The following is a 20,831-nucleotide window of genomic DNA, read 5'->3' as shown; positions in this document are numbered from 1 at the left end:
CTTCATGACGTTAAAACCTTGGAGGAGGGAAGTATACTTCTCTCTTCCAAGTTAAAACCAGAATACTAAAAAGTCGATTACTCACCAAATGAATGCTTCTGATGAGCCATAGAGGTATTGATAGTTCTTATTGGGCTAAGCACTGACATTCCTCTTCAGAAATCGCGTAAAGGGGGATGTAGAAACGGGGGGGGGTATGTCGAGGTAGACTTTTATCTATTAATACATTCCAACAAAGGCAGCGCGATCATGGCGCGATCTACCGGTTAGGGTTTGAATTCTTTAAAAAGTCTACCTCGACTTTCCCCCTCTTTTTTTCCCCGCCTCGAACTGGCACTACGCTGTCGGATTTAGCACCTTCTTTCCTTTCCCCTCCTCTACTATTCCTCCATGGATGAGCGTTACTGAACGTTCCTGCGCTTAAATGTTTTTGGGTGCCTAAGGCCTTTGATCGGCACCCTCATATTAAAAGAAAAGTTTTTGCAGTCTGCATGTTCGTCTGAAACTATAAGACTTGGTAGGATACAATTTGAAAACTTGACAGAAAATTATGGGATTTTTGCTATTTAAAATTTAAATTTACATAATAATTTTTTGCTTATTTTTTATTATTAAACAACTAATAATGTTTTTCCGCTTTGAAGTTACTGACAGTTATTAAAGTATGGCCAGCAGCAGTGAAGAACCGAGCTTTTCAATAGAAGATGCCTTACAAAGTCAAACAAATTTAGGCAATTTAAGCGTTTTAGTTCAGGAACCAGGCGGAGTTTCAAACTTTTGTGATGTGGAATTAAATGACTCGGTTCAGAAAGATGAAAATTTGCATACGGATATTACCTTTGATAAAATTGCATCCATTCTATTACGAGATAATTTGCTATTAACAGCCCTCGAGTTTCACACGGAACTTCTAGAAGCTGGAAAAGAAATTCCAAGACTTAAAGACTTTTTTTCTAATCCTGGAAATTTTGAGAAACAAGGTTTCTATGATATATCTCCTATTTTACGTAAGTTACCCGATATTTAAAATATTAGATTGTTTAATTTAATAGACAGTGGGGTGTTATAGGTTCAAGGGTCACACTGTCAATTGAAATTTACTACTGACTATATTCGCCATGTGAGCCCTAGCAGTAGAGCAACATAAATCTAACAATTTTATAGTCTGGATCTACTATCATGAGGTATAAAAGGGGAGGAGCTAGATGATTATCACTGAGAGTTATGAAATGCTAATGTGCCCCTTTAAAGTAAAAAAAAATACGAATTCACCTCGGGTTAAAAATAAGCTTATCATTTGTTAAATACAACTAGCAATCCTTGATCTCCAATTATCTAACTGGTTTAAAAGCCAGTAACTGTCTTAGTAACTTTAAAAATTTTCAATTAATAAACCTGACAAGAGCATGCCTGGACCCTGCTAAAATAAAAGTTCTCGGCCCCAATAGACCTTTTACTACTGGAGATAGCTATACACTCTTTTTAGAAACGTTTACTGGGCGCCACCATTATCATACAGACAACCAACGAGCCAGCCCTCTACCGCAGAAATTTATTTATTCTCTGACAAAGACGTGTGAAGACCTCATTGCCTAATGGCTTAGTCGGGATGTCTGCCAGCTGGTCTTGACTGGTGGTATAAGTTGCATCAATTCTGCCTTCTCGGACCAGCTTTCAGATGTAATATTGTCGAACATTGATATGCTTGGTTCTTCTGTGGAACTCTGGTTGACTAAAAATGCTTCCTTGATACCCTGGTGGTTTCTGTTGCTGCGACTAGTTTTGCTTCTGTTGTTGATACAGCGACAGACTTGTTTTCTGCTAGCCCATGTAACTGGTGTCTAACACATGAAACAGAGGATTCCGGATGTGGAACGCCTCGTCTTTTGACACCCTGCATAATCAGCGCCACAGTACGGAATAACTATTGATTCGTCATCCGCCTTGAACAGGAGACCGAGCATTGCCATTCCTCGTAGATATCGAAAGATTCGCTTCACTGTATTCCAATCATCGGACGTGGGATTTGCTATCGCATGAGATGCTCGGTTTACTGCGAATTCAATGTCCGGACATGTACGCAGAGCTGCGTAACATAGACTCCCGATTGCTGATGCGTAGAGATTCACTGGCTGGGATATCCAACTTTCAGCATCTGGATCTGGAGAGCCGACCACCGCTGGTGTTTTTACGGGTTTGCAGTCTTGCATGTGGAATCGCTCCAGAATTCGTTCAACGTTCAGTCTGATGTAAGAAAATCGAGCCATCTTGCATGTAGTTTATCTTCAAGCCAAGGTATGTCGATGCTTCAACAGCTTCATCGCTACTTCCAGCTATTAGTCCATCATCGACGTAGAGTACCAGAATCAGGGAAATACTCTCGGTTGATAAGATGTAAAGACATCGATCTCCATCGACTGATTGGAATCCATAGTCTCACAAACTTTTGTCGATTTTCTCGTTCCAGCATCGAGGTGACTGTTTTAGACCATAGAGACTCTTCCCCAGTTTCCAGACTTTACCGCTGCCATCATCAAAGCCTTCCGGTTGAGGCATGTATATTTCTTCCCCCAGATCCCCATAAAGAATCGCTGTCTTTACGTCAAATTGCTTCATACTGAGACGTTTCTGGACAACAATATTGAGAAAGATTCAGGCAGGCTCGAATCGGTCAACCAGAGCATAGGTCTCATCGTAATCGATTCCTTCTCGTTGAGTATAACCCTTCGCTACTAGCCTGGCCTTGTACTTTAGGATCATCTCATCTTCGTTAGCTTTCGTTCGAAAAACCCATCTGCTTTCGACGATTTTCTGTTTGTCTGGCGGATCAATGACCTCGTATACCTCATTCTTTTCAATCGATAAGAGTTCGTCTACCATCGCTTTCTCCCACTCTTCAGCATTAACTGAAGAACGTGCTTGTCTGGAAGACTCTGGTAGGTCGTAACAAACAAGATGCCTTGTTACTGGCAGAGCAGGTACTGCACGATCTTGACTTGATCTTGCTTCTATCACGGAAAGTAGGTATGACGGTACTGGCAGACCCGACCGAGGTAAAATTAAATATTAGCTTTGTCATAAAGTTGTTTAATGACGTTCACGGTCTATTTAAATTGGCCGCCATCCAAATTGATGACGTCATATTTGGCGCGGTTTTTGTTATCGCGTAGCATGCGTAGTTGACCCCAGTTTTAGACTAGCTTACGTTTTGATGCAGTTGGGTCATTGCACTCCATCTCCCTCGAGTATGGTTGTAATTAGTTAATACTTAATATTTATTAATTTATTCGTTATGTTAAATTATAGTTTTAAATAAACACATTATGTTTTATCCTCCGTATTTATTAAACCCTACTTCAATTGGCATCTCTGCTGGGGACAAATGAAACTCGAAGCTGCATTACGGAGGTGAGAGACAAGGCTTAGTCACGTTGTGAATACCAAGTTGAACAAAATGGCGGAGAGTGGATCTGGAATAATGGTTATGGGACAAGTCACAACAAAGCTTACTACAACCAATTATAGAAGCTGGAGGTACGAAATGGAGTTAATATTACAAAATCGCGGATTATGGGAGATAGTATCAGAAGAGGAAAAGGCCCCTGATAGAGAGAAATCCGAAGATATTAAGAGGGCGTATAAGCAAAGAGTAACCCAAGCCTATACCACAATTGCAATGAGTTTATCAGAAGACTTAAGGTGCATCATTGAAGGGCAGAAGACTCCTACTGAAATATGGAAGACATTACAGACAGCTTTCCAACCAACTACTAGAGCAAGAATTAATACATTACTTCGGGAATTTCACAGTATTGATTATCAACCGGGTGAAGATATGATCAAGTTTATTGGACGGGTTTATTACGCAAAGCGACAATTAGATGAAGCTGGTGAGCCAGTTGCAGACAAGACAGTTGCCTATCAGTTAATAGGATCTCTTCCGGAGTCTTATCAAAGTCTGGTGTCGATAATTTATGGATATGATGATTCTCAATTTAAACCAGAGATGATAAAGAGTCAACTTCTTGCGGAATATGGGCGTCAACAGCTACAACGATCTTCAGAGAATCAAGGATCAAATGCATTTTCGACGCATATAAATCGAGGTTTCAACTCAAGAGGTCGTAGCAGTCAATTTCAAGGGAGGTGTAATAACTGCCACATTTGGGGACATCGGGCAGTAGACTGCAGGCATAATAAATCAAGAGAATCTAATGGAAATGAGCGAAGAGGTGGTAGCAACTCTCGAGGAAGAGGTGGTAGAAGAGGTGCATTCATCGCATCGGCACTTGTCACAGCCGAGGCCCATCCAGACGTTTGGATTGTTGACACAGCCGCTACACATCACTTTTGCAGTAATCAAGACTGGTTCTGCACGTATTCAGAATTTTCAACTGAAGCGACAATGGGAGAAGGAAAGTCATGTGTTGTTGGGCGTGGAGATATATGGATCAGGATCAATGATGGAGTTAAGAACATGTTCAGGTTGAGAGGAGTAATGCATGCGCCGGGAATGAGACGTAATCTGATATCAGGTCGATTGATCGATCAAGCAGGTCATAAGTCTGTTATAGAGAAGTCAAAGTATACCGTTTATTTCCCGGATGGTAAAATAGCGTTTGAAGCGCCATTAGCGGAGGAAAATTTGTATACGGTGAAAGCTCATGTCATAGAAAATATATCTACTACTAACGACGTTCCTCAAAATCATGTAGCCAAGACAAATCAGGAAGATAATTTTAGCGGGGTAGGCCTCTGGCACAGGCGGATGGGTCACTTGAACGAGGAAGATCTTAAATATATGGCTGCGCATGACATGGTACGAGGTTTGGATTTACCACGAGGTGAGCTCGAGCTCTGTGTGCCTTGCAAGCTGGCTAAAAGTACTCGAAATACATATCCGTCAATTAAAGACATCAGAAGCAAAGAGCTCTTGGATCTTGTACATTCAGATATTTGGGGTCCAGCTCCAGTTGAGTCACTTGGCGGCGCGAGGTACTTTATCACGTTTATAGATGATAAGAGCCGTTATACGAAGGTGTATACAATGTCCCACAAGAGTGAGGCTTTCCAACGTTTCAAGGAATACAGAGCAGAAGTTGAGAAACAATCAGGAAGGAAAATAAGAGCGTTGCGAACGGATAATGGGTTGGAGTACCTGTCAGATCGGTTTACTACATATTGTAAAGAAGCAGGAATTAGACACCAACGTACAAATACATATTCGCCCCAAATGAATGGTACGGCCGAACGAACAAATAGGACGCTGTTGAATACCGTCAGAGCTATGATGGAAGATGCAGAATTACCTTATAACCTTTGGGCAGAATTAATACGTACAGCTACATTCCTTAAAAATCGATCGAAACATTCGAAGCTTGGCAATAAAGTCCCACTGGAACTCTGGATAAACAAGAAGCCCAGTGTGAGGTTTCTGAAGCGTATTGGATGTCTGGGATTTGTCCATATCCCACCTCAACGGAGGAAGAATAAATTTCAGAGAAGGGCGAAACCAGGAGTGATTGTTGGGTACGCCGTGCATACGATAGGGTATCGTGTGTGGTTTCCAGAGGATGGAGATGTAATAGAGTCGAAACATGTCTCAGTCGTGGAAAAGAAAATAGGAGCTGATGTTGTCAGACAAGCCCGTAGAGAAGATGGGGATATTGTATTTTGGCCAGATGAAATAACTGAATCCATTCCGAAGCAGTCTGTTGACAAAATCGTGGATGCCACCGAAAATACAGAGGGTGTAAATGAGCCCCAAGTACCAACGGGACGACAGACATGTCCTGGATTACCAGATGGGTGGTTGAGAGAAATCAGAGTTCGGAAGTCCGGAGCTACAGCGGGGCAAAGAGATATTTATTTCTACGATCCTGATGGAAAGCAGATGCGGTCAAAGCCGGAAGTCGTTAGATACATGCAGGAAAATAATTTGGATTACGATTTAAATTTATTTGACTTTTCGAAGAAAACTCCAGCAGCAACGTTAGTCTCGGGCATATCTTCTACAGACATCTCAGAAGTTTTTGAGGCAAATTGTACTGAAGTGGTTATCCCTGCAAATTATGACGAGGCTATTAAGTCGCCACAAAAGGCAAATTGGCAATGGGCTATGGATCAGGAGATGAGCGTTCTGGAGGAGAGACAGGTAGCGACAGTAGTTGAAAGACCCAATGAGAAGATTATAGGTTGCCGTTGGGTATATGCACTGAAGAAGGATCCAGCAGGAAATATCACCAGATATAAAGCGAGAATCGTAGCACAGGGTTATGGACAAGTTGAAGGAAAAGACTATGACGACGCATTTTCTCCAGTAGTCAACTTCTCGCTAATAAGACTATTTATCTCTTTATTCGTAATGAGTCTGGGCTGGGCACATTACCATTTAGACGTTACCAATGCATACTTATACGGCAGTCTTGACGATAGAGTGTACATGAAGCAGGTCCCGGGATACATCAAGAAGGATCCGAGCAAATACTGTTTGCGGTTACAAAAGGCACTGTATGGATTACCTCAGAGCGGGAGACAGTGGTTTAAGGAACTGGATCAAAGCTTCAGGGATTTGGGTTTTTCAAAGCTGATAGGAACCAATTGTGTATACTATATACCTTTAAAAGTAATTGTGCTCGTATACGTGGATGACCTAGTAGTCCTAGCCAGGGATAAAAGTCTAATACAGGAAGTTGCCGATATTTTATCCACGAAATATAAAATTAAAATGCTTGGTCCTATACGAAGTTTGTTGGGAGTGATATTTGACTTCCGAGAAGATGGAACTTTGAAGTTACAACAGAACTATATAGAAGAACTTGGGAAACGTTTTAAAGTACAAGTGGAGAAGTCCGTTAATCTACCAATGGTGCAGGGTATAACATTAACCAAAGCCGACTGTCCAGTTTCGGACGACGACAAAGATCAGATGAGAGACGTACCATACCAAGCGATGATTGGCTGTCTTCTGTTCGTTGCCCAACGAACTCGACCGGACATTTTATACAGCGTAATTGCCCTGTCACAGTTTAATTGTAATCCGGGGTATAATCACTGGATTCGACTCCGCAAATTGATGCAGTATGTACTGACAACAGCCGAGTATGGACTGGTTTATCAACGCAGTGAAAGTCCGCAACTAGTCATCTATAGCGATAGCGACTGGGGATCTGATACGAATACTAGACGTTCCCACTGTGGCTACGTTACTTTCCTGGGTTCAACGCCGGTTTCATGGAGGTCATTTAAACAAAAGTCAGTGGCGCTATCAACGGCTGAGGCTGAATACGTGGGTTTAACTGAAGCAATCAAAGAACTGTTGTGGCTCCAACCGATATTGCATGAAATTGAACCATTTAATGTAAACTTTAATAAGCCTTTAGTTAACTGTGATAACCAAGCCGCTATTGCCCTCTCTAGAAATAATAGAGAATCAACGTACAAAGCATATAGATATAAAGTTTCATTTTGTTTGGGAAAATATAGAAAAGAAAACATTTGATTTAAAATATGTAAAATCTATTAATAATAATAATAATAATAATAATAATCAGCTAGGCTAATACCCAAGGCACCACCTTAGGCCTAAGTCATCAAGCGACTTTTGAAGCCTTTAATTCAGGTGGCCGGGTTACAATGCGTAGGAGGGTGGTGGCAAGCCCTGCATGCCACACGATCGAGCCAACAGCTCCCTACACTAACTATTACCGTTATCCTTGACAAGTTTTTATGGAAGGGGAAACCGAAGAGCTCGGGGGAAAACCCCTTAAACCAGTGAGGAGAGAACTTGCAAACTCAACGCAGAAGGAGTTGTTCCGAGTTTTCACCCAGTGCCACAAGCTGGGATCGAACCCGGCTCCTCTTGCTGCGAGGCGAAAGTGCTAACCACTCCGCCACCTCGCGGATATATTAACCAAAACTTTAAATAAGACATGTTTTATGAGCTGTTTAAAAATGTTACAATTACGTCGTTAAACATTATCTGCCAAAGAGGGGGAGTGAAAAGATGAGGTAAAATTAAATATTAGCTTTGTCATAAAGTTGTTTAATGACGTTCACGGTCTATTTCAATTGGCCGCCATCCAAATTGATGACGTCATATTTGGCGCGGTTTTTGTTATCGCGTAGCATGCGTAGTTGACCCCAGTTTTAGACTAGCTTACGTTTTGATGCAGTTGGGTCATTGCACTCCCTCTCCCTCGAGTATGGTTGTAATTAGTTAATACTTAATATTTATTAATTTATTCGTTATGTTAAATTATAGTTTTAAATAAACACATTATGTTTTATCCTCCGTATTTATTAAACCCTACTTCAATTCTTTTCAATCGATAAGAGTTCGTCTACCATCGCTTTCTCCCACTTTTCAGCATTAACTGAAGAACGTGCTTGTCTGGAAGACTCTGGTAGGTCGTAACAAACAAGATGCCTTGTTACTGGCAGAGCAGGTACTGCACGATCTTGACTTGATCTTGCTTCTATCACGGAAAGTAGGTATGACGGTACTGGCAGACCCGACCGAACCACTCTTTTCTGGCGGATCGACTGCTCTGGTTGGCACGACATTATCTTGACAGGACTCTTATCTTCAGACCTAAAACTCGATGTCTCTTCCGAACTTAAAAAATTTTCGTCGGTTTCATTTCCTTCTTTGCTGTCGTCGATCTCCCTGACTCGTGACTTCGTCGTCATCTGGAATCAACGATAATACTCCATTACGCGTTTCTCAGGATAAAATTTTACGTTCCGAGACCGGATAACGTCGCTCAGTTCTAGTACGTATGTTGTCTTCATACCCGACGAGAACGCCTTTGTAAGCTTTCTTCGATAGCTTTTTCCTCTTCTCTTTAGGGATTCGAACATAGCAGTCCGTCCCAAAAACTCTGAGATGCTTTATAGAGGGGTTTAATTTTCCTGTCCACAGTTCATAAGATATCTTTCCAGAAATTCGAGTCGGTGCTGTACGATTCACGATAAACGTAGTGGTATTTACAGCTTCAGCCCACAGTTTCGGTGGTAGATGCGGCTTTGAAAGTAGCATTGATCGAACGCAATCCATATTTGTTCGGTTTTCCCGCTCTGCAACGCCATTCTGTTCCAGAGTGTAGGGCATTGACATCCGGTGCTACAGCTAAACTTCTTGGGTTGTTATCCGACGAAACTCTTCATTTACGTATTCCGTCCAATTTTCAGTGACCAGCTCTTGTACGAAGTGATCGCAGTTTTTGCGCTTCGCAAGAAAGTCCCCAAGCAATCAACGACTTCAGCTTCCTTTACCAGAAAATATACGCCTACTTTAAAAGCAGGTTATATCATTTGCTTTTCATTGGCGGTGTTGGTGACGGCCCCCATGTGGTCAGAATTTTATATACAGGTGCTCCAAGCGATCAAACAGCCTACTACACCGGTGGTCTCAACAAAATGCCCAACGCCAGCGTCCACAAGCCCGGACAGATGATAAATCCAGCATGGGTAGTAGAACCTTACTATTGATGGTTTCACCTTCGACGCAAGCCACTCATCCCGACAAAAGGCGCAGCAATGGGACGACCAGCTTTCCCAGCACTTACAGCTGTGGGATAGAGAGTGGATGCTATAGCAACTCGAGCCGACATCCTACCTACGTAGGTAAAGAGTCAAACCCTTTAAAGAGAGCGGTCCACTTAACCCAGCACAGCTGGCACTGGATATCCCGGTGGGCTCCAAAAGGCCGGGAAACAGAACCACCGTGCCCTCATACAGAGGCCCTCCACCCCACAGCAGGCTACCCAATCCGCCGAGGTGGCCAGCTTGCCTGGACCCTCTCCGTTAGCCTGAGCCGAAGTTCAGTTTCCAGCCCAAACCTGACCGAAGTCGGAGGTGGAGATAGGGCCATTTGATCAGAGCTAACATCTCCCAGTGCGCCACCGCCCTTATGGGTTACAAGAGCCGGACCCCCACTCCCCGGTAAAGCCACCAGTTATTGCACTCTCTAACCCATTTAGGGCCGGTGACGGCCCCCAGAGAACCGAATGAATGTGCTCCCCAGGACTTGTTGCCTTCTCGACTCGAATGCCAAATTTGTGTCTCGTCATTTTGTCGTAAACGCAGCCTTCGCAAGGCCTGTCTGTCTTGTGATCGATCACTTCATAGCCCAGGTTTTTCAAAGTAGCTGCCACATGACGTTTATCTTGTTTTGATGACCGAGACGCTCATGCCAGGCTTGAAGATCTGCTTTCATAGCACTATCTTGGGATCGGTCGCAACATGAGCGAAATTCGCGGGTTGCTCGACTCTGATCTCAAGCCGATAGAGATTCTCGACTTTTCCAGGAAGGCGTGGACACTTCTTACTCCTGACTCTTTCATGTAAGCCGCAGGAAGTCACTGTAGCCGTAAACTCCAAGCTGTTTCGCTTCATGGCGCTTCTCAGGGAAAAAACGTAGCAGGTGAATCCAGCAATGAGCCAAACGTTGTTGATTATTTCTTCTGGAGTCTTTTCCCGACATAGAATGAGATTTCAATGTCGCCTTCCCCATTGGCAGACATCTAGGATTTGTTGCCAACTTGAAGAGTAGCTGGAGTATTGAGCTTTCGGTAGCGAATAAACTTCGTAGAGTCATTTGTGATGTGTTGAGTTGCTCCTGAATTGAAGTACCAAGCGGATTCGGATGCTGTACGGGCGACAAGACCATTAGCTGCAAACAGACCTCGGTCGTTTTTCCTGGTAGAACTCCTTTCTCCCGGTGCTTTCTTCGGCTTTGTACAGTTACTCGATATATGTCCAACTTTGTCACAGTAGTATCATCTCAGGCCACTGCGTCTCCGGTTCTTCTTCTTCGGAACTTTCTTGGTAGCTCCATTCAAACCAGCTCCCGTACATTTATAAGCCTAAAGTCCGTAAGAATCCTCAAAGACGTTCCCGTCTCGTGTCGCGCTCCAGTTCAACTACAGTCTGCTTTAATTCCGACAAAGTGTCCCATAGCGTTCCGAATTCAAGATTTTCGTCTTGATCGCGACTCGAAAATGCAGGAAATCAGGATACAGTCATTGAACGAGACATCCTTATTTTTTTAGCGGTCATTAGAATGTCCGCCCACAGAGCAAGATGAGTGGTCATGTCAACGTCTGTAGGCGTATCACAGTTCGAGATCATATTCTGAACTTTACTCGATAAAGCTGACCAGACAAGTGTGCGGGCCGTACTAAATGCTACTTGATATTTCTTTCTGGTGGTGGCGAATGTGGCCGTCTCCAAAGTTGCTGATATCGTTAATGAGACTGTTGGCTCAATCAATTCTTCAGTAATGATTTCAAAAGAATCTCGCATAACAAGGACATCTTCAAATTGTCTCTTCCAGCATCTACAATTCGCTGGACCAGTGAGCTTCTCGACTTCGTGTCTTAGTAGACCATCCATGATTGAAAACAAGGTAGGATACCGTTAGCTTGAGACCAGTGACAGAAACCAATACCTCGTACCAAAACCAGGATATACGGCAGTCTTAGCAGGATACTATCTGGATACTGATACCATCATGATCGTCCTCTGTGCAATGGAAGTGTGCTGGGCCCATAACCTGTTGAAATTTTCCAACATCAGCAGCAAGCATGGACAAATGAGATGACAAGATCCAGATGTATTAGAACTAAGAGATACTTAAATTAAAACATTGAAAATTACAATGGAGCACAATAATCAAACTGAACACAATAATAAGGCTATACCCATGGTTTATATACATCCTTTAAAAAAATATATATATATATGTATATATATATATATTTATATATATACACTTAAAAATATCTCTGGGAGTAAAAAATACAACAAAGGCTTCGTGAGATAGTACAGCGGTTAACAATGAAGGTAGCTTTTGTCGTATGTTCATCAGTTTATTGGAAATTTTACTCAATTCAACTGTAAATGTTGTTATGTTAATAAATATCAATTTTTTTCTTGAGAACCAACTTATTATGTCCGCCAAAGGCCTTAGATATCAAATTTAAATATTTATGAAATTCATAATAAAAAACCTCAAGTATAATAAAACAACGAAAATTAATTTTGGCTTTTATGAAGGTCTTACAGGTGATGTAGAGATTATCCGATCTGTAGCTCTCTGGCTGCTCTTCTATCCCTCGTTATTTTGCCCCTTAACTCTGGTTGCCACTACTGGTACCTGGTTGTCTTGGCCCATTTGTTTTCCATTAAGCTCAAAAGGTTATATCTTGTTCATTTTGGGTCTAAGATTATATGAACCACATCTAATAATAATAATCAGCTAGGCCCATGCTCAAAATGGATTTATTCACAAACCGGAACGTGTTTCCTTTCAAAGCTTCCAATTATATTCTGAAAAACGGGAGCTATGCAATAAAATTAATCCAGAATTATATGAGGAAAAACTTTTACGTAACGGAATGGTGTTCCGGTCCATTTCGAGCACTGAGCTAGGCTAGTACCCAAGACAAAACCTTAGGCTCTAGTCTTCTATAGCTTCTTTTGATGCCTTTAATTCAGGTTAGACTGAGTTAAAATGCGTAGGAGGGTGGTGGAAAGCCCTTTCTTTCGCGAGTCAACAGCTCCCTACACTCACTATTACCATTAAGTTACTACAAGTTTTTATGGAAAGGGGAAACTGTACAACTATGAGGGAATACCCCTTTAACCAATGGGGGATCCACTTTCTATATTATTTAATGTATATAGACAATAATTAATATTTTTTCATAGAAATAATCAAGCCAATCTGGCCATTTTTTTGGTCCTTTAAAAATTTATAAAATCTAAAATTTTTTACATCTGCTTTGGTTCATAATATTAATGGGAAATTTTCAATTTTATTCACTTAATATGCCTTTGAAACAGCCCTTACAAAAAAGAAGTTGTCTAAAAACTACTTAAACTTGGTTTTAAGTTGGTATTAAGTATTGAGACAAATACCAACTAAATACTAACTTAAAACCTACTTAAAAACCACTTAATACCAACTAGAAGTAGACTTAAAACCAACTCTGATTTCGCTTAATGGAGGCAACTTAAAACCAACTCTGATTTTGCTTAATGGAGGCAAATATTATTGTTAGTGGTTGTTAAGTTATACAGTAGGAAAATATTCTTCAAAACATTTTAAACCTAAAAGCAATAGAAGCACAAACTTAAAGCCAACTTGAAACTAACTTAAAAATAATATGTAATTTTCTGACTACTAAAAACCAACTAATTACAAACTTTAAAAAATAAGTATTTTCCAACACACTTATTACCCCTTTAACTAGTTTCTTGAAATATGCTGGCAACTTGAGCCTACTTGAAACCAACTTAATATCAACTAAAATGTGTAAACCAACTTAATATCAATTAAAAACCAACTTTTTTTGGTAAGGGAGTGTATATTATGGTTGAAGAACCTGATGTTTTATGATGTAATAAATATGTTATCAAGAATCCTAAAACATTTTAGAAGAACATATTTTATGCTTTATGCCTTTATTCTTTTTTTTTTGGCTGTTTTAAGTTGAAATTACATGTTGTCTCTAACCAGCATTTACTGTTTTTCTTATTTAGCTCGAACATCAAGCATTCAGACTTTTGATTCATTAGATTTTACTCGTTATTCTGATGATGCAGACCGACAATTAGACGAAAGAGTAGCTGGTATGTAATGCTTGAGTATATGTAATTTATTTTAATGCATGATAATAGAGTAATGGCAGTGCTACGTCACATGATGACACAATTCTAACTCTATTTTTAGGCTACATATTACCCACAGCCAACTTTGACACTCGCGCAATATAGCGGCCAGCCCATTCGCCTAAATTCCATGAACAAGGATTTTCCCGCTGTAAACCATGCTATAAGCTCATTTTTATATAAAACTCTTCTAAAAATAATTTTCCGCTAGGGGTGCTCAACGCCAAGAGATATTTTTATTCGTAGGTTAACATAGAAACTTCAACGAATGGGCTGGCTGCCATTGCGCGAGTTGGCCGTGATATTATAACTGACATATCTTTCGCATTAAACTTTAATGTATAATGCTTTTATCATAAGTAAATGAACCGAAGTTATCAGACTGCTATACTCCCCATGTTAGAGGTGTTTTCCTTATGAAGTTTTTAATGCATAGAAATAGCTATACCCACAATTCCCAAGTGCAATTTATCGCACCAAAAGACGGGGATAGAAATTAGCTTTTATTTGGCTCGATTTTCTCATCATTTTCATAATTAAAATGCCCTCCGATTCTGAGCGCTATTTCGATAACTTTGGTTTATTTACTTTTGCTATTATTAATAATTTTTATTTAACTACCTAAACATATTTTTACTATAAGCATTTGAACTAACGATGGGCAATTATTGCCACGAGTTAGATTTTTGTGACACTGATTTTATTTGGCACATGTTGGGCTAGGGAAAAAATGCGAGAAACAAAATAGTTCACTATAGTGGCTGAAAATCCATTTTAGGGAGCATAATCGGCACTTTTTAAGATATTTTTCACTTAACGTATGCTGAATTGATGATATGGTGAAAAAAGGCTGGCTGATCAAAAGAGTTAAAAGTTGCTACATAGCCGCATTCAAAAATAGGAGTTTCACATGATTTTTGAAATTTTTGTAGCTTATGCACTAGCCAAATCATATATACCTCAAAATTACAATACCAATTTAGCTCTGTTGGTTATCTTTGACATTACCATTATTTTTCCAGTGTTAGAATTTGAACTTAGAAAAGCAAAAGACACAATTAATGCACTTCGAGCGAATTTGACTGTTGCAACAGGTAATTTTATTTTTTATATTATACCGTATACTTAACTGATGTAAATTTATTGTATTATTAGAATCTGATCCAAGTAGTCCAATTAATGTTGCGTACAAGAATGCTCCAGACCAAATGCTTAAACCTCATGAAAAACGTGCCTTAAATTTTTTGGTTAATGAGTATCTTCTGAAAAATCACTATAAATTATCGTCTATCACATTTTCCGAAGAAAATGAGGAACAAGTGAGTTTTGTACAATAATATTTGTTTATCCTGAAAAAAAAACTTTATACTGAGCTGTGGCGTTGTTATAGGCGGGGTTCACCATGCCTTTAGGTTTTCTAATTATCATTAAATTAATTATTAAAAATTGAATAATGATTTAGTCATTTTAATGACAATTAATTATTTCATCTAATAAAGTCCCAAACTGGCAATAAATCAAATATAATATAATATTTCTGGCAGGAGGTTTAACAGTAGTTAGGGGTGATTTTCGTGAACAAGTCCTAATCTACTCCCTTTAATGATTATAATTTTTTCTATGAAGTTTTTTGTCATTTGCTGGAAAGTGAAGCAGCAAAATGCATATTACAACTTTGATTAAAGCCATGAAAATGTTTGCCCAAATTAGCCCTAAAATACAAATCCTTATGACGCTACTAATACTAAAAGTGGATAATGAAAATAAGTATGACACTTTCTATTCACCCAATTCATTTTTGTTAATGATTGTCTGTTTCGCAAATGACAATGTAAAACCATTACGTACTGACGAACTGACATATCTCCGCAAACTGCTTCTAGTATTTGTAGAAAGCCCAGAAAATCTTTGACGATCCGCAGGCACAATTTTGACGGACCAGCCAAGGCCTATTGAATATTAAAATGCTTTTAAAAGTGTAAATAACTCTTGCTTTTGGGAAATAATGATGAATGGAAAAAAAATTACTATTATAAACACTGGCTCAAACCTAAACGTGTGTATTACTTGCCATCAAACTAACCAACAACTTTGCCAACAGAAAGATTATGAAATAGGAAGTTTCCGAACAGGAAACTTCCTATTTCATAATCACTTCAGACAACCGTAAACCAAATTCGTTCTGTGCCATATACTTATGTTTATTATCCACTTATGCTAATACTGAGATCTACTTTTGTAAATATTTAAAAAAATGTCCATTTCGTGGTTATGGTTTTATTGCTGTATTTTATTTTCCTGCAAAATATCTCTGGATTTGTTCAAATGTATCTTTACATTAGTTCATTTATATTCATTAAATCTCTTTAAAAATGATGTATTTTTGTGGGATTTCAGGACTTTGATGACTGGGATGATGTTGGTCTAAATATTCCACAACCTCCAGAGCTATATATTCTTTATAGAAATTATTGTAAATTAAGTGGCGTGTCAAATCTCTCTATGTGTGAAGTTGAGTGTCAAACTGATGTGGAAGACGAACCTAAACAATCAGTGACTGAGGTGTTACTCAGTATCCAGCTTGTATGTTTCAATGTTTGACATATTCTTAATACCATTTTAAGTTATTTTTATCGTTAGCAAGATGAGCTTGTTACTTTAAGAGACCAATTGCACCACGAACAGATGGAAAATGAGAAATTAGCTAAATTGTTGGCTAAATCAAGAAGGTAAAATTGTTCATATTTGTACATTTCCTTTAATCATCACTTTCGAGCAAAAATGCAATTGATATTTGTGTTATGTTTAGTATTTAGAAGTTCATTACCAATATTCAAAATTTTCAGCGATTTAGACACTGAATTGTTTAGAAAGTCATTTTTACAATCATCTGATGAGGCTCAAGATGAAACGAGACTGTGCCTTGAATCTGTTAAAGAACAAGCTTCTCAAGCTATGTCAGTACAAAATAGTGATTTGCCAATTGCCAGTTCAGAAACTGGACTTGGTGAAAATTTAAATTCAGATGATAAAGAAATAGCATTAAAGATGACAACCAATGCTGGCGCGGAAGATGTCAGACAGGTTAAAGATGCAATACACAATACAAGGTATTTCATTTAAGTTTGTAATTTTATAAAAGATAAGTGGTTTACAGCGCCAAATTTGTTTCAAGCATTGCAATTGTATAATTGATGTTTTATACAATGAATGGTGATGCCTCACTTTCCCAGAGTTATTAAAAACGTTATTCAGGTGTGACATTAAAATTTGCCCCTGGGCTGAAAACGTTGTAAATTAGGGTATATTAGCCATCACTAGATTGTTACTCTAAAATAAATTGATATGGAAATATAAATATTTATCTATCGTCAGAGCTTTATTAGTAATTGTAGCGCACGTAATTTACACATACACTAGAAAATCTTAAATTTTTCGCGACTATCGCATGTGCCTAGACTTGTATAAGGAAGAGACAATGACGTAGAAAACCACAAAACCAGAAGGCCAAGTTACTTTATAGAAAAATCTCTTGGATGCACTAAAATCTCCAGTATGGAGATTTTAGGGTTATGTTATTGGCGATGCCAAATAATAGGTTTTGGTCACTCAATGTGAAGCTATTGGGTGTCATTACATAAATTCTTAGATACTTGGGTAGGACAAATTACATTATCCCAGCCAACCTCCATTTGTACTCTTCTGTGCATTGGCCCAATATTTTTCCCTTCATTGATTTTTGTGTTTTCTTCAAAACTTTTATACAGTTATTAAAGTGGGTAACACCGCATCTATAGATCATTTCATTTAAATTTAACTCTTTTTTTTAGGCACATGTCAAAATCCTTTCAAGCTGTTCTTCTATCTAATAGTCATTTACATAGGGTTTGCAATGAAGAAAATCATTTGATGTCAGCCTTGACCAGTATAGTTAATTCCGAAAATAATGTAGTTTTTCTATTGGCAAAATGCTTGCCTCAAATTGTTCCAAATATCCTTCTTGCCAAAAGAGAAGTAAGTTTTTCCAAAAATTATGTTCCAGATAAGTGTGCCAGTTCCTTATCTTCCTTATGTAAAATTTTGATTTCGAACCGTTTCTAGAATAACAACACATTTTTCTTAACCAGGGCATTTTTTCTATCACAAGACTATCATAAAATTCCCATATATCCAATTACGCCGATTCATAAGAAGGGTTCTAGATCCGATCCTACTGCTTATCCACCCTACTAGCAATTTGAATCAGGCACCAAAACTCATTGAGCATCTGGTGTTTGACCAAATAACAGCCTTTCTCCATCGCACTAAATTTTTCTCCCCCTCTCAACACTGTTTCCTCTCAAGGCGTTCATGCCTTACTAACTTGCTCAAGGCAACAAATGCTTGGTCTAAGTGGATTGAAGATAGCTTTAGTGTAGATATTATATATTTAGATTTTTCTAAAGCATCTGATTCAATTCGCCACTCTTGTCTTCTCGATGCTCTTCACTCCGCGGGTTTTTACAGTGCTGCCTTAATGGACCGTAAGCAGAGAGTCGTTCTTCAGGGTCAAGCATCTGCTTGGAGCAATGTTGGTAAGGGGGTTCCTTGGGGCCTTTACTCTTTAACGTCTTTGTCAACTCTTTACCCACTGTTGTGCTTATCTCGTTAATTTTACTTTTTGCCGATGATTTGAAATTTTCTTATTAAAACTATCTCGCACCAGGGCCGTGCTTAGAGGTCTCGCCACCCCGGGCGAAACTGATTGTAGCGGCCTTCCGGTATATGCATCCCTATGGTAAAATTTTAGAGGCCCTGGGCGACCGCCCCGCTCGCCACCCCCTAAGCACGGCCCTGTCTTGCACTGTAGAGCAACTTAGATGCGGTTGTTCGTTGGGCTGAAGGTCGTGTTCTTTCCTTCAACATTACGAAATGCTCAGTGTTGCATCTGGGCCACCAGAATCCGAATTTTGTGTACAATATCAAGGGTACTCTCATTGTTTCAACGCTTTCTGTGCGTGACCTGGAGGTCTTGATTGACCCTTGCCTTTAATTTTCCACGCATACCAATAAAGTTACTAAACGAGTTCGTTTGGTGGCTGGGCGTATTCGTTTTAATTTATATTTTCGGAACTCTAAAATTATTAAGCAGCTTTACAATTCACTCGCTCTCCTGCTTATTGATTATTGTTCCCTCGTTTGTACTCCGTGTTTATCTACCCATCTTACAGCTTTGCCAAAAGCACAAAATCAATTTTCCAAATTAGTTAACAAATTTGATAAGCTCCATGCCCCCTCCTGATTACATGCTCTTGGTATACATTCCATCTCTATTCGGCACAAAATGAATAATTTAAGCCTTCTTTAAAAAAAATTTAATAACAATTTAGAACTTAATTATTCAGATTATTTTTCATTGAGTGGGGAGTCAAGAACGCGTGGGCACTCACTCAACTTTACAAAAAACCTAATTCCAAATCTACCGTTCGTTTCAATTTATTTTCAAGCAGTGTAATTAATTATTGGAATTCGCTCCCCAACAATATTGTAACCCAGAAAAATTATCAGAAATTCCGCTCAAAATTGTCCCTCTTTTACAATGTAGATTTTTAAATAATGTTATTTATGTATTCTTATATCTTGTTTATTCTGTTTTTCTGCATATAAGCCAGCCTTTGGCTTTGCAGATGTTATTCATATTAACAAATATGCTTCTACATAACGTCATCTGAAAAATGATTGAAAAATCTCCAACGCGTATTCTGTATATTTTAGCCAAAGGCTTAATTACTGGAAGAAGGAAACTCTTTCGAAAGTAAAACTAACTTTTAATTCAGTAAAATAATGCTAAATTATTTAATTTGAGAATGAAATTAAATATTATAAACAATTGTTCCAATTTTGAAGGTACTTTATTTAATGTGTGGGATTTTAATCATTGACCTAAACTGGTAGTATATCAGGAAGCTAACAGTATACTTTAAGGAAACATTTTTAATACAAACTACCAAGATGGGGCTAATATCTATCCTGATACAATTAATTTCTTCTCACATGGACAATGCCATCTACATGGAGATCTTAACTTAAGGGGACTTTTAGTTTATGATTCTACTTCACTGTATGCACAGCTATCAATAATTATTTTTACCAACTGGCATGCCTAATTGTAGTGTTATGGTTTCTATTAACCTTTTTTTATGTGGCTTGAAAAGATGCAGTTTTAATTAAAATATGAAAAAGTTCCATAATTTGAAACACTGATAGTTTTCATTACACATTTATTAATTTAAATATATGTATTTTATAATAATTATTTTTTTCTTGAAAAAACTCAATTTGTTAGAAAGTTTACTGAAGTTTATGAATTAGAAATGCAACAAATTTATGAACTTGTGCACCATGTGTAACTTCCTAATGCTGTAATGGTAATGCAAAATAATTGTCGTGTTTTTTTGAAAAAATTCATAATATTTGGTGTATACTCTCCAAAAATTACTTTTGATGGTATGTGAGGACTGTCTTCATAAATTACTAATTCACTATTTTTGGTCCCCAAAAATTGCATCTTGAAAGTATATTAATTCAATCAAATTTTAATTTCCCACTTTTTTAATAAATCAACAATTTGAATAATTTTATTTTATAATAATAATAATAATAATAATAATAATTATATTTTAAAACATTCATTTAAGAGTATAAATAAATCTTTAAAATACCATACCCCCATATTGAGTAAATTTAATTTAACGCCACAAACAGACCCAACGGAAAATCAGTCCTTGTCTGTACTGAAGTCGTGCCTCCAATAAAAGCAATTTATTATTATTATTATTATCAAGTAGCCTAATACCCAAGGCATTACCTTTAGGCCCAAGTCAGCTAGCGACTTTTAATGCCTTTTATTCAGGACGCTGGGTTACAATGCATAGCGCTTTGTGACATGTGATCCAACAGCTCCTTAATTTCAACAAGTTTTAATGGAAAAGATAATTTAAAATATAAATTAAGAATATCTTGTTCACTTCATTCTGTCTCTTATTTATTAGTAATTCCTATTTTACAGTTTCACTTATTAGTAACGTTTTGTCTTGTGCACTGGCAAATCAATTGAATTTACTATTCTTAATTGTTCCATGAAGATGCACTAACACTTAATCATCTTATTTCTA

General features: G+C 38.4%; 1 protein-coding gene across 3 annotated transcripts in view; it reads left to right on the top strand.

Moving 5' to 3' along the window:
* Positions 1-418: 418 nt before the first annotated feature.
* Positions 419-20,831, top strand: part of LOC149949550 (RAB11-binding protein RELCH homolog) — a 45,806-nt gene continuing 25,393 nt past the window's right edge. For 2 of the 3 annotated variants that reach the window (XM_090167856.1, XM_090167854.1), the window contains exons 1-9: positions 419-517; positions 645-1,007; positions 13,549-13,638; positions 14,700-14,771; positions 14,833-14,996; positions 16,075-16,260; positions 16,318-16,406; positions 16,524-16,787; positions 17,508-17,691. In XM_090167856.1, coding sequence (XP_090023982.1) covers positions 665-1,007; positions 13,549-13,638; positions 14,700-14,771; positions 14,833-14,996; positions 16,075-16,260; positions 16,318-16,406; positions 16,524-16,787; positions 17,508-17,691 — 1,392 coding nt within the window. In that variant the 5' untranslated portion in view covers positions 419-517; positions 645-664. The other variant, XM_090167855.1, reaches the window with a different exon arrangement.

Source organism: Leiobunum rupestre, chromosome 3 (assembly GCF_980474605.1).
Source record: "Leiobunum rupestre chromosome 3, qqLeiRupe1.1.hap1, whole genome shotgun sequence".
Lineage (NCBI taxonomy): Eukaryota > Metazoa > Arthropoda > Arachnida > Opiliones > Sclerosomatidae > Leiobunum > Leiobunum rupestre.
Note: the sequence above shows the minus strand (reverse complement) of the source record. Positions and strands in the feature narration are given on the sequence as shown.